Source organism: Aedes aegypti, chromosome 2 (assembly GCF_002204515.2).
Source record: "Aedes aegypti strain LVP_AGWG chromosome 2, AaegL5.0 Primary Assembly, whole genome shotgun sequence".
NCBI classification, from domain to species: Eukaryota; Metazoa; Arthropoda; class Insecta; order Diptera; family Culicidae; genus Aedes; species Aedes aegypti.
In genome coordinates, this window is record NC_035108.1 from 165,228,949 (window position 1) to 165,242,722 (window position 13,774).

Consider the following 13,774-nt stretch of genomic DNA (forward strand, 5'->3'; position numbering starts at 1 on the left):
ACGACCGCGTATAATTGAGAATGTAAGAAAAGTTCAATCAGTCGTACTGATAAAAAAAAGCTCGTACGCATCAATATGTGCGCGATGCTCGGCGTATTTAAAAAACGATTCCTTCGATTGTGTTGTTTCGCTGCACTGTGAGCAGCTGTCATGCTTGTTCGGTCAAAAGGAATTGTGTTTATATGTTTGAGCAGAATTTTGATGGCGAACAATGAAATTTAAAGGAAATTAATATATTTCACCATGCTGAAAGAATGGAAGGAAGAGGCTCACAGATCTATGTATTCTAGTCAAACATTTTATAATAGCATTAATGTGTTGTATTTTGACCACTCACTATATCACAGTGCGCCGTAAGTTGTGACACGAATCTGAAAACTGATTGCGACAGAAATGAAAACAATACGACGAATTGAGAATACGGCAAGATGCAATTTCATTGCATTATTTCCAAAAGGACGATCAAGGTTATCAAAATCTCATTGTACAATGCGACAGCCGTTTCGGGGAAGAATTGTTTGGCATCGGTTTGTATCAGCAGCATTCACTGCAATACTGAGAAAATTGCAGGTTCTCACTGATCAAAGCTTAACACGATGGATACCCTAACACCAAGCCCCATAATGCGGGTAGATCACCTTTTCGTGATGCGTTATGGGGTAAAGATCTACCAGTGAACCCTAGTCCTGATTGTTTCAAACGAATAAAACAGGATATTATAGTAATCAAAGGAACATTGTTTAGTCCTTGTTACATTTTTGACCCTTGTTGAAAGTGACACGTCTCGGTTTTCCCAGTTTCCGTGAATAATCTTGAGACAAGGAAAAAATGAGTCGAATACAACAATTTATTTCCTAATCTTTTATTTATTTAGTTCTCTAGTTTGAAGAAGTAAGGACTAGGATTCTGATGCATGGACAATATCGGTGTAATTTCTTGGCTTTGTTAAGGGATCCGATTTTTACTGATAAAGGGGCGCGCCTGTGGAGAGTGTACTCACCACATTCTTCAAAGAAATACACTCTAATAAAGATTTAAAAAAAAAAAAAAAAAACATTCTTCAAAGGGTCTAAATAGCGGAACCTTTTAATTAGAATCCTTTCCTGCGATCATGTTAGGAATTACAACTGTAAGAAAACCGAATACTTTATCACTTCTCAATAGTGAAAAGGTAACACGACATGCACTAAACAAAGGACATGGGATATACTACAATAGATCAAAATATTGGTCGCAGTGGTTTATGTTCCAAACAGAAAAAAAAATAATGTAACACCAAATACATAAATAAATAAATCCATCAGAACAAAACCTAAATTTTCATTTCGTTTCGAAATCTTATGTACAATATCGGATTTGGTATCGAGTGACCGCCATTAAAAGTGAATAAAATTTCGTGTATCGTTTAGTCTGGACATTGAAAAAATCCATATCGCATACCCTTACTTTGGACGCCGTTCTTTCCGTGAGCAGCAGAAGCCACCTCCAATTTGTGTTGCGAACTGCTTAATAGAAAATGTATTCTAAGCAATAACCAACATCAAAAAAAAATTCTTGAAATATCTTTGTTGAGTTCAAAGTTTATTTATAAAAATAGTCCGTTAAATACGAATTACATTTAACTCTCCCTTACTCGATATTTCGTATCTCGATATCGAGTTAGAGAACCATAGTAAAAGTTGGTTTTCATGGCTAACTCGATGGTCCCTTGGATCGCAGTTGCATTGGTTTTGTGTTCTGTAACTCGATACCTCCCAAACTCGATGGTCCCTTCAATATCGAGTTAGGGAGAGTTGACTGTACTTACATTTAAGATCAAAACAAATATTTCAGGGTTCCGAATACTCGAGTGACAGTATTTCAGATAACATCATAATTGTCATGATTAAAACTGAAATCAACTGTAAATAATTGCAAGTATTCCCAAGAAGATGAAATACACTACACATTCATTTCATTTCATTTTCAATACGACTCTATTCATGCACATTCATTTATACAGCCACAAACGTGCGATCTCTTGCGAAGGTGACTGTGGAATCAAGGTTATCTGAATCGAATCCACATGATGAATGGCTTACACAATCTCTACACGGCGGACACGCAATTTCAAACACATCTCGCAGCATTCGATTCGATTGATCGCGGGGGCTGAAATCTGCGACCGGTGTCTATTCTATCCTCATCCCCGAAAAAAAAACAGGTTTTCCCTTCCTTCTAAGCATCCTCACACTGAAGATGCGCGATGCTGAACACGGTAGCTGCGATGTGGAGTTGGAAAGATTTTACTACTAGCCCCGAAGTTTGGTAATGGACTTTAAAGGTTTGTGTCGTAAAACTGCAAATGGGTTTCGCGTGTGCTCCGTTCAAGTTCCAAATGTAATTCTTCAAATTGCCAAAGGGCTGCTGCAGCAGAGACAGACCTTGAAGTCCACCGGAGGCATCAATCATTTCGGTTTCGTGTTCTGCCATAAAGCAAAAGAAAAAAAAACTTTCAAAATTCTGCAGAAAGAAAACACAAATTCAAAGCACAAAGAAACCGAGCCATAAAGCCGAACAAATAATTATAACTTTATCTTGTTAAATAGAGAAACGCCACCAAGAACGACTGCCAGTAGGGCCACAATGAAGGTTTTACATTCGGAAGAACAAATGCAAAGATCCATCCGATCGTGCCGTTGCCCGAGGGGAAAGTCAAAATTTTGTTTTACAGCGTCCGCTCCCTGTTGCTAAATGTTCTGGATGAGGATCTGTTTTGGGACTGTGTAGAATGACGCTGAATGAAGATTAGAATTGGACCGAGAATATGACTTGAATATCTGGAGTAGCAATTTAAAAGTAGAAGTAAATAATAATTTTAAATTCTCCTATATGCTTTGGAATAAACCCATAATGTTCCCATCAAACATTTACTTCCTTAATTACTTCACATTTGCGGGTGCAACCTCCCTCAGGACCTACTTACGTTACAATGTTCCTCTTTTTTTTCATTAGTATTATTCCAAACATTACATTAATTTCTTATATCTAAGTGTTCTGTGTTATAAGACAACACTATCATCCTAATTTGGTAAAACAAGATTTTATTAACATTTTGTTAACAACATATTACATTTCATTTGCCGTAGCAGTTCAGATTTTTTACAGGTGAATTGATTTCACCTGCTTATAAGAGAAAAAAACACGTTTTTAATTTACTTAACCTAACTTGACCTAAATATATAGAGCATTAATCGTGGCAATAGAAGATTGTAACGATTTTTGCCTGAAATTGTTAATTATTTTATTTGACATTTGTTCCAATGTTTCAACATTGGATATTCTTTGTAACTCATTGATACTATACCAGGGAGTAAGCTTCAGAATCATTTTCAAAATTTTATTTTGAATACTCTGCAGAGCTTTCTTCCTGGTATTCTTCCAAACCGCCCGACGACTGGAAGGTTATTAAGGGGAAAGAGACATTTTACATATTTATTACATTTGGCTTGAATGCCTTAATGTGATTTTTGAAAGTTAAATTCTTATCTAGCATGAGCCCTAGATACTTAACTTCATCTGACCAATTTATTGAAATCCCTCTCATTGTGAAAACATGTCTACTTGAAGGTTTCAAATAAAGAGCTTTTAGTTATGTGTCTACGCCGTACATACCGTGCCTGAGTGAAAAGCTTGGGAAAATCTTGCGGAGAAATAATGTGATCCTTGCTTCCCGTCCGCAAAACAAGATCAAAAACACTGTTTTCAGTAAAACTAAGGACCCCATAGCACCAGGGAAGCAGAAGAATGTGGTGTACTCCATACCATGTGGTGCGGCTGATGGTAAAGTCTACATTGGACAGACGAAACGCATGCTGGAAGTGAGGATTGCAGAACACAAGAATGACAGCAAAAAGAGGAATCCAAAATCGGGATTAGCAGTGCACACGATCGAAGAAGGCCATGTCTTTGATTTCGAAAAAACGACTGTTTTGGAACGCATCGAGAACCCAGAGACCAGGATGATCGCAGAGGTCTTCCATATCAAAAAGCAGGGAGAAAGAGAGACCGTAAACCTGCAACGTGAGTGCGGTAATTTCAACTCCACGTACAATGGTCTATTGGCGAGACTGCGTGGAGAGCCACATACACGGACGACTGAGAGAGGAAACATTGACGAAAATGAAAATGGGTGATGAGCAAGGTGCGCTCGTTAATTGGGGTTTTGGGAAAACCATTAGTATAGTTGTGACAGACCAAGCTGTAAGGTTGCGTTCAGCATGTTGTAAGTGTTTATGTGAAAATTGAAATGTTCTTTGTAAATTGTAACTGTTTAATAAATGTAATTTTAGGCGTCTGATGAGGGCTGAAGTGAAGTAAGCCGAAACGCGTAACGCAAAATATGCTGTTTTTGTCTGTTGTCACCGAGAAAAGCCAATATATAATATTAAATATTATTAGTTGAGTTTTGAACGTCTTTCAGACCTAGAATTCTGATAAATAACCTGAAGAGTACGATTTGTTTAAAAATTAAAGTTCTTTAATTTTATAATCAAACCTTCATGTCAAATACTGTCGAATGCTTTTTCTATGTCTAGAAGAGCAAGACCAGTAGAATAGCCTTCAGATTTGTTGGAACAGATCAAATTTGTTACACGTAAGAGTTGATGAGTGGTCGAATGTCCATGGTGGAATCCGGACAAAATTGAATTTTCGTTGATATGGACCATCATTCTGTTCAAAATTACCTTTTCAAAAAGTTCACTGATGAAGGAAAGCAAACTGATTGGACGATAACTAGAAGCTTCCGCAAGATTTTTGTCTGGTTTCAAAATTGTAACAACCTTAGCATTTTTCCATTTGTCAGGAAAATATGCTAATTGAAAACATTTGTTAAATATATCAACCAAAAATGATAAGCTACTTTCTGGAAGTTTCTTGATGAGGATGTAGACAATTCCATCATTCCAGGAGCTTTCATACTTTTGATTTTTTTAATAATAGTTCTCACATCTTCCAAATCAGAAACCCAAGAATTTTAAAAGCGTTCTCTTGATTGAGAATATTTTTGAAGTCCTGAGTAACTTAATTTTCAATTGGACAAGTCAGTCCTAAATTAAAATTGTGCGCGCTTTCAAACTGCATAGCAAGTTTTTGAGCTTTTTCGCAATTAGTTAGTAATAATTTGTTTTCTTCTTTCAATGCCGGTATTAGCTTCTGAGGTTTTTTCAAAATTTTAGATAATTTCCAAAAGGGCTTAAAGGCAGGGTCCAATTGAGAAATCGATTTAATATTGTAATATTATAATTACAAATAACTGCATGACCAAGTGGTTACGTAACTCGTTCCGGGATCCCTGGAGAAGTGGCCAATTCAAACATTTGATAGAACTGATCCTTGTGACACATCAAAATTTGCACAAATCCATAGAGAAGTTATTCTAAAGTAACAATAGCCACCTAACGATTCCGTAATTCAAATACTTAATCGAACTGAGCTGAACGACACATCAAAATTTGTGGAATTCCTTACAGAGTGCATACCAGATAACTTCAGTTATCTAAAGTAGCATTGGCCACCTAGCAGTATTATAATAGGTTCCAGGATTCCCGAATAAGTGACCAATCAAAACATTTGATAGAATTGCATAAATGCTCAAAATTCCATACAAAATCAAACAAAAAAAATCTTCAGTTATATAAAGTAACATTGATAGAAGTATAGGGGCTGTCCATTGACCAAGTGCTATTTTTTTTTAATTTTCAGACCCCTCTCACCCCCTGTGGTAATTTATCCATACAAAAATTTCATTACATATATAGCTATTAGAATATGAGGTTATTCAAATATCTTACGTGTCAATAATTTACAATGTTGCATCTATCTGCGTAATGTTTTTTTATTACTCAAAAGTTAGTTTTGCAAGAGCCATTGAGGTGTTGTTTTTTTTTCTCACACATCTCGACACATCCAATCCTATTGGAAAATAGCTTTTACATTATCAGAATCAAACAAAAAACACGGAACATCAATTCGCCTGCCAGAAAGTAACTGGTTGAACATTGCATCAGTACGCACATCCTTATCAATTATAAAATTACCTTTGTTTGAAAACAACTGTTATCAACCTATACCATCCCTACTGAGCTACTGTTACTGCCAGTGCACTATGGTCCAGGAATCAGTTTTACGCGGAAAGATGCATTTTGAGCTTTAGAATGAAACATTAGACAAAAACGGTCTTCTACAAAGTTGTTTGTATTAGTTAAGCCCTTTGTTTGGTGTTATTGAAAATTAGGGTGGACCACATTTTCATATAAATTGTGTAACTAACTTTCTTATTCGTAGAAATTATATTATACATGCTTCAGCAAAGTTGTAGACCATTCAATTTCAAGCAACTTTGCCAAAAAAAGTTTTTTTGTATCTCTTAAATTGACCGATTTAGAGCTTTTTTCCTACGGTGACATAGGGTGGTCCGAACAAAACTGGTTTTCTGGCTCTAGAGTTTTCAATTCAAGTTTCTCATCAAAGTAGTCTATGAAACACTTTTAGAACTTTGAAAAATGCGTAATTTGGTGAGTGAAGAAACTCGCTATCTCCTTTCGTTTAGGAGTTATTGTTGTTTTTCTTCCAAAAACATGCCTACTTTGATTGTAAATTTCTCTGATTGGGGCAAACATAAAAAATATCTTTTGACGGCATTCAAAAGACAAAATAAAATTGTATATCATATCAAAAAATTACAGATGTGTTATTTTTGTAACTCTAATAAAACGTCTTGAAAGTCAAACATTTTTTATCACAAAAACTTTAATAGCTTTTGAACTACAATAGATATGAACAATCTTTTTGCATGAAAATTTGCGTTTTTTTAAGTTCTAAAAGTCGTTCATAGACGACTTTGACGAGAAAGTAATATTAAAAAAACTAGAGTCAAAAAACTTATTTTTGTTGGACCACCCTGCGATGATTAGGAAAAAATGCTCTAGATTGGTCAAATTTAGAGCTACAGAAAAACTTTTTTTGGCAAAGTTGATCAAAATTTCAAGTTCTACCGCTTTGCCTTAGAGCATATACCAGTATTTTTGCAAATAAAAAAAGTTGATTATATGATATGTGTGATATTGTGGACCACCCTAGTTTCAAATGACACAGTATGAAAGCTTACGTTTTTAGAAACAATTTTGTAGAAGATCATTTTTGTCTAAAATTTAATTTTCATGCTCAAAATGCAAAATAATAAAGAAATACATACCATGAAAATCTTCAAAATAGTTTTAGAGCCCTATCTTTCTTATTTCTGATTTCTCGTCAAAGCAGTCTATGAACGACTTTAAGAAATTAACAAAACGCAAATTTTCATGCAAAAATATTGATGATATCTATTTTAGTTCAAAAGTTATTAAAGTTTTTCTGCTTAAAATCCCTTGTTTTTCAAGGCATTTTATTAGAGTTACAAAAATAACATATCTGTAATTTTTTGATATGATATACAATTTTATTTTGTCTTTTGAATGCCGTCAAAACATATTTTTTATGTTTGCCCCAATCAGAGATATTCACAATCAAAGTAGGCATGTTTTTAAGAGAAAAACAACAATAACTCCTAAACGAAAGGAGATAGCGAGTTTCTTCACTCACCAAATTACGCATTTTTCAAAGCTCTAAAAGTGTTTCATAGACCACTTTGATGAGAAATTTGAATTGAAAACTCTAGAGCCAGAAAACCAGTTTTGTTCGGACCACCCTATGTCACTGCAGGAAAATAGCTCTAAATCGGTCAATTTAAGAGATACAAAAAAACTTGTTTTGGCAAAGTTGCTTGAAATTGAATGGTCTATAACTTTGCTGAAGCATGTATAATATAATTTCTACGAATAAGAAAGTTAGTTACACAATTTATATGAAAATGTGGTCCACCCTAATTTTCAATAACACCAAACAAAGGGCTTAACTAATACAAACAACTTTGTAGAAGACCGTTTTTGTCTAATGTTTCATTCTAAAGCTCAAAATGCATCTTTCCGCGTAAAACTGATTCCTGGACCACTGTGCAGTGTGTAGCTTGAGCTTGAGCTATCAGCATCACTTTCAAGATGATGCATATTCTGAAGTGAGTAGAGTGATTTGTGAAAATAAGTACTGCCAAATGAACCTTAGCTCATTTTTTAGATTTGTATCATTGTATTCAACACTATGGAGTATCAACCTTGTATTGGCAGATAAATCATTTCAATGCGTTGTCAACACGGATAACAAGTGCATTTTCCAGTTCATCAATGTAAATGCAGCCGAAAACAGCGCACTTTCTCTCAAACTGCCAAAAGCATCCAACACTTCAGCAGTCAAGTTTATCAACTCAACCATCGATATCGTCACACCTACCCTTTTTAATTCTATGAATGGAGTTCGCGCATTGGATTTGTCTGGCGTGCAGTTGAAAAAGTTCCATCACGATGCACTTCAAAGCTTCGAATCTCTGGAAATAGTTGACTTTTCCAATAATTTGCTTACTGAGTTACCACCGGGAGTGTTTGCTGATGTAAATCAATTACGCGACTTGGATATCTCTCACAACAATTTGCTATATTTGGAGCGAAATATTTTCGAAAACTGTCCAGAGCTCAGGCGCTTAGAACTGTACGGAAACGCAATCGCTGAGATTAATCGGGAGCATTTTTGGATTCCTCGAGAGTTGGACTATTTGAGCATAGGGGATAACCAGATCGAACGTTTGCAAAGTGGTACTTTTAGGCTGCTGAGGAATCTCACTGCATTAGGATTGAGAGAAAACTTTCTGCGAGAGCTAGGGCACGATGTATTTCAAGGTTTAGTATCTGTAGAACAGTTGGATGTATCCGACAACTTGATTGGGCGTGTTAGTCCTGGCACGTTTCAAGGACTTAGTAATCTGAAGGTTTTAATGTTATCTGGCAACTTCATAAATACACTTCCCATTGGATTATTTAATAATTTAAAACAGTTGAGTGAACTGCATTTGCAAGGTAACGAGATAAAACATATCAATGAAAATATGTTTCACGGGATGGTGAACCTTCGAATAGTAAACTTAAATGGGAACTGCTTGCTAGATATTCCACCAAATTTGTTAATAAGCCAAGATACTTCAATTGATCTAGACGTGAGTCAGAATAAATTGGTCTCAATACCACCGAGAATCCTAACCAAAATGGGTGGTGATGTAAAATTGCAGAACAATCTAATAGACGTTGTGAGATCTAATACATTCAGAAAGGCGACGAATATTTCCACAATTATGTTGTATGGAAATAAAATAACTGAGTTAGAAGATGATTCATTTGATGGGCTGCTCAACCTTTCGGAGCTCTACCTTGATTACAACCAGCTCAATGAAATTCCGATCACATTATTCAAAGCAAATCCTAAGTTAGTTCATATTACATTGTCCCACAATTATTTGAGCACTTTACGAAGCAATTCTTTTGCTGGGCTGTTTCAACTAAATTCGGTGGAATTATCTTTCAACAAGATTGAATACATCGAAGAAGGTGCGTTTTATGGATCAGCAATTACATTTTTAAATCTTGAAAACAACTTTATGCAAGAAATCACACAAGATACTTTCAAAGGGCTTAAACTAGTTTATCTGAATTTAGCGGGTAACAACATAAGACAAATCAATGAAATTTCATTCCAAAACCAAGAACTTATTGAGGGTCTAAACATGAAAGATAACATTATTATCGACATTCATGAAAATAGTTTTAACAATTTACTACGATTGCGAGAACTAGATTTGACGAACAACTCGTTGTACGAAATCTCTTCGAAAGCATTTGACAAGTTAGTGTCATTGGAATCGTTGAAACTATCACAGAATCGTTTGACAACATTAGATGTTGCGAGTCTTGCACGAATGTCTGTTCTAAGTCATCTTGAAATAGATCAGAATCAGATTGATAAATTTGGTGATAATACTCAAATCCCTTCGTTGCTGCAGGTTCAATATTTGCAAATTAGTTCTCAAAATTTATCTCACTTAAATCGTACTGCCCTTAAAACACTAGAAATAAATAATTTAAAAGTTGAAACTGTAGATTCTGGTCTCCTTGAAGGCATGCTTAACTTGGAGGAGCTGTCTCTTTCTGAAACAAATATTTCGCAATTTTCAGATCATTTTCTTTTCAGTTTAAAGTCTTTGATAAAACTTTCAATAACAAACAACAAGGTGCAAAAATTTCCTTTGATGTTCTTCGATGAGTGTACCAAACTACAATCATTAGATTTGTCTCACAACAGGCTTTTAGTTGTTGATCCAAGATGGCTTCGACATATTACAGAACTTACGTTTATAGCTTTAACAGGAAACCGAATCTCACATATTCTACCAGACACATTCAATCAACTTCCTGCACTAGAAATACTATCTCTTGGGTCTAATAGCATTCGTCATATTCCAGAGGATATGAAAATTTTGTCGTTGAAGCATTTGAATGTCTCTTGGAATCAATTGGATTGGATTGAAAGCAGTATTTTCCCAAATCTACCGAATCTTCAAGAACTGGACATCATGGGAAATTTTCTCACTGATTGTTTTATAACCGACCACTTACGTCTATTGATTGCCTCTAATAACCGAATATCTCGCGTAGTTTTCGATGCTTCTGGAATGTTTCCTCTAAAAACTCTATACTTGAACAATAACAAATTACGCAATGTTGATGCCTTATTCAGTCTTTCCAAACTAGAATCACTTGATCTTTCAAGTAATCAACTGCAAAACTTCGACCTGCACCAGCTATATAAATGGAAACATCTTACTTCACTGAACATATCGTCAATTGGAAACATTAGGATGCCTGTGGAAGAAATGAAACCCACAAGCTTAGTCGGGATTGATTTAAGTAATAATCATATCAATGATTTGTCAGTCGACTTCCTCCAAGCAATTCCACGGGTAAATGAATTACACACTGTAGGCAATCGCATAGGCAGAGCAACGTTGCAAAACATAAAAAAGTATCTGCATCATCTAATTCACCTGGAAATGGATGAACCGATGGACAATGATGAAAGGGAAGGTGAATATGTAACAACTGAGGAATATAAATGAGAGTAAGAAGACTGAAGATCATAACTAAATCCTGATTAGTACTCTTATAATTTCTACATAATTGATCCTTAAAAATCTGTATAGAATCATTTATTTCAAGAAATATGTTAGATTTGGCTTAACATTATTTTACCACATAAGATTTTGTGTTTCTACAATTAGATAAAACATCAGATTAATTTTTAGTCCAGCATTATTTCAATAGGTTTCGTATCGAAAATTAGCAAACAAATAAATGATTAAATAAAAGAAACATATTCTTCACACAACAACGTTTTAATCACGTATGTTTTAATCACAAATTCCGTCTAACAACTGGCGAGCGCAAAAATTAGTCTAATTCAAATTGATATGTCTCTATTGAAAATGCATTAAAAATACAGTGATACCTCCATGAGTCGATGTTCCATGACTCGATGTCGACTCATGGAACCATACTAAAAACAAAATTTCATGGTTACTATGATGGTCTCTAGAAGTAGCTTTCCAAAGGATTGCTGTTCCATGACTCGATATTTCCATGAGTCGATGGTCCCTTCAATATCGACTCATGGAGGTTTCACTGTACCTGAAATGCAGCATTTGAAACTGGAGTATATATACAATGGTTGCTATAATAAGTTTTCACCTTTTGCTCTTCAGTTTCTAAAATGACGTCCAAGTAAGAGGAGCAGTGTGTCAAAATTTTGCTCACGCAGCAAGAGAATCCGACGTTCTCGCACAAAACTTATGTGAAGGCGGATTTCAAGCAGCTTCCGGGACACGGTGTTTATACCTCATCAAGAAAAGGGTAGGAGGCCGAAATTTTCATAACCATCAAACTATCGAAATTCCCGCAACAATACCTCCTCCGGCATGCCATATGCACGTGTGGTCTAAAAAGTGACATTTTCATCACTACGGGAACCATCAATCAAGAGATCTAAGAGTGCATCGAAAAACGGGTTCTACCATTCCTGAAGGAACATAATAGACCGATGCTGTTCTGACCAGACTTGGCGAGCTGCCACTATGAAAAAGAGGCAATCAAGTGGTTTTATGCGAAAAACGTGGTTTTGGTACCCAAAGACCACAACCCTCCTAAAAGCCCAGAACTCCTCCCTATCGAACGGTATAGGGTCTTGGTCACATGGAATTTGAACAAATATAATAAATCCATGGAAATCGAGCAGCAGTTTAACTCAAACTAACGTTCAGAGGTAAATAAGGTCGATGAGACCACTGTGCAAAATTGTTATGGAAGAGGTCAACTTAAAGGCTCGATAGCTCGAATTTGGCAAACGGAAATAATAAACGAGCATTTTTTCCTTTAAATATATGAATTAAGCTACCAAAAGATAACAAGAAGATTTTTGTATAATGAATTTTGACTGAAAAATACGATTTTTTAGTCGACCAATTTTTGCAAGTACCAGTCTTTATTGGGTTTCATAGTAGCCAAGATCAATTGAGTATCCGCATTGCAATGCAGTATCCTATACACCCCAACCTCTTGTAACGACAGTTATAGGGAAGTCGTAAAAACGATTGTGAAAAAATCAGGTTTATAATAATGTTTTTGAAAAATAAAGCATCTAAATGTGGAATTACTGATCCAAGATAATAGGCAAGTATAAGAATTGATTCAGAACATTCCAAAATGGTTATTTATGTTTTCATATTCTGATAACAAATGGCAATACTACCCGAATGACATCAGAAAAGCCAATTAAGTACATGGGGGTATTATTTGTTCCCGACCTTCTTGAATTTGATCTCTCCTAGATTAATAAATTTCTCAATGTTAGCTTATCGCTCCCTGCAAATTTTCAACTCAATCCTTCGAAATCTCGAGCATCGCAATAAGTTTTTCCAATTATGGCGTACCGTAAACCGGGAACAAATTGATCATTGGGGCGAATTTGATCGAGTCGGTACCAAAAAACATTTCCTCTCAAGGATGCTGAAGGTTTCATTGGCATCACAGACATTCCATGTTTTCAAGTTTATAGATGCCTAATGATAATTTGGAACTCTTTCATTTTTATTTAGTATTAGTCTTGCATAGAAATATTCACACATTTTGAAGGTGTAAACAATACAGTTGAAAATGTCGATGCTAAACAATGCACTGGTGCTATGCCTACATGTCAACTATGAGAGTGTAAAATGTTATGTAAACTTTAGTATGAACTACTGAACTCATTTTTGATATCATACAGCATAGCAAGTATAGTATTTTGCTCATAAAACCGTTTATTCTCAAATAATGTGCTTATTTCAAGGGAAATTGCCTACATTTAGGCGTAATAGGCATATTTTTAAAGTTTGATTTTGCAATAAAATGATCAAATACTCAAGTTGTAAGATTGTTGACATATTTATAACATATTCAGATTCAGGAGACTCAAATTTAGTAAATAGGGAATTTTTTACTCTTAATCCTGCTATTTTGTATGGTGATCAATTTCGCCCCAGTGCGTCATTTTAGTTTTTTTGATATTAAAACTATTTTTATGATATGTTAAATTTTATTTTATGAAAAAAAGATTACATAAACTAATAAAGGTCATTGAAGTACTGGTTTTGCTGAAATTTATTTGACAATATTTGAATTCCGAAGGACAACACAGCAAAAAATTGTAAAATAGTGATCAATATGCCCCCGGATTACGGTACTGAACATTTGCCTCATGAAATTGCATGCGATTGACAATA

At 35.1% G+C, this 13,774-nt stretch overlaps 1 protein-coding gene and 1 long non-coding RNA gene across 2 annotated transcripts; both read left to right on the plus strand.

The window, feature by feature from the left end:
- Nucleotides 1-4,169: 4,169 nt before the first annotated feature.
- LOC110675395 lies at nt 4,170-4,433 on the plus strand. Its single transcript, XR_002499446.1, has 2 exons — nt 4,170-4,264; nt 4,332-4,433. It is a non-coding gene; the product is annotated as an uncharacterized LOC110675395 (long non-coding RNA).
- Nucleotides 4,434-8,074: 3,641 nt separating this feature from the next.
- On the plus strand, nt 8,075-11,327 carry LOC5565969 (protein artichoke). Its single transcript, XM_021843022.1, has one exon. The coding sequence runs from the start codon at nt 8,132-8,134 to the stop codon at nt 11,075-11,077; it is 2,946 nt and encodes a 981-aa protein (XP_021698714.1). The 5' UTR covers nt 8,075-8,131; the 3' UTR covers nt 11,078-11,327.
- Nucleotides 11,328-13,774: the final 2,447 nt, after the last annotated feature.

What these genes read in the sequence shown, in the direction of transcription:
- LOC5565969 (XM_021843022.1), top strand. Translation starts at nt 8,132, where the DNA reads ATGAACCTTAGCTCATTTTTTAGATTTGTATCATTGTATTCAACACTA.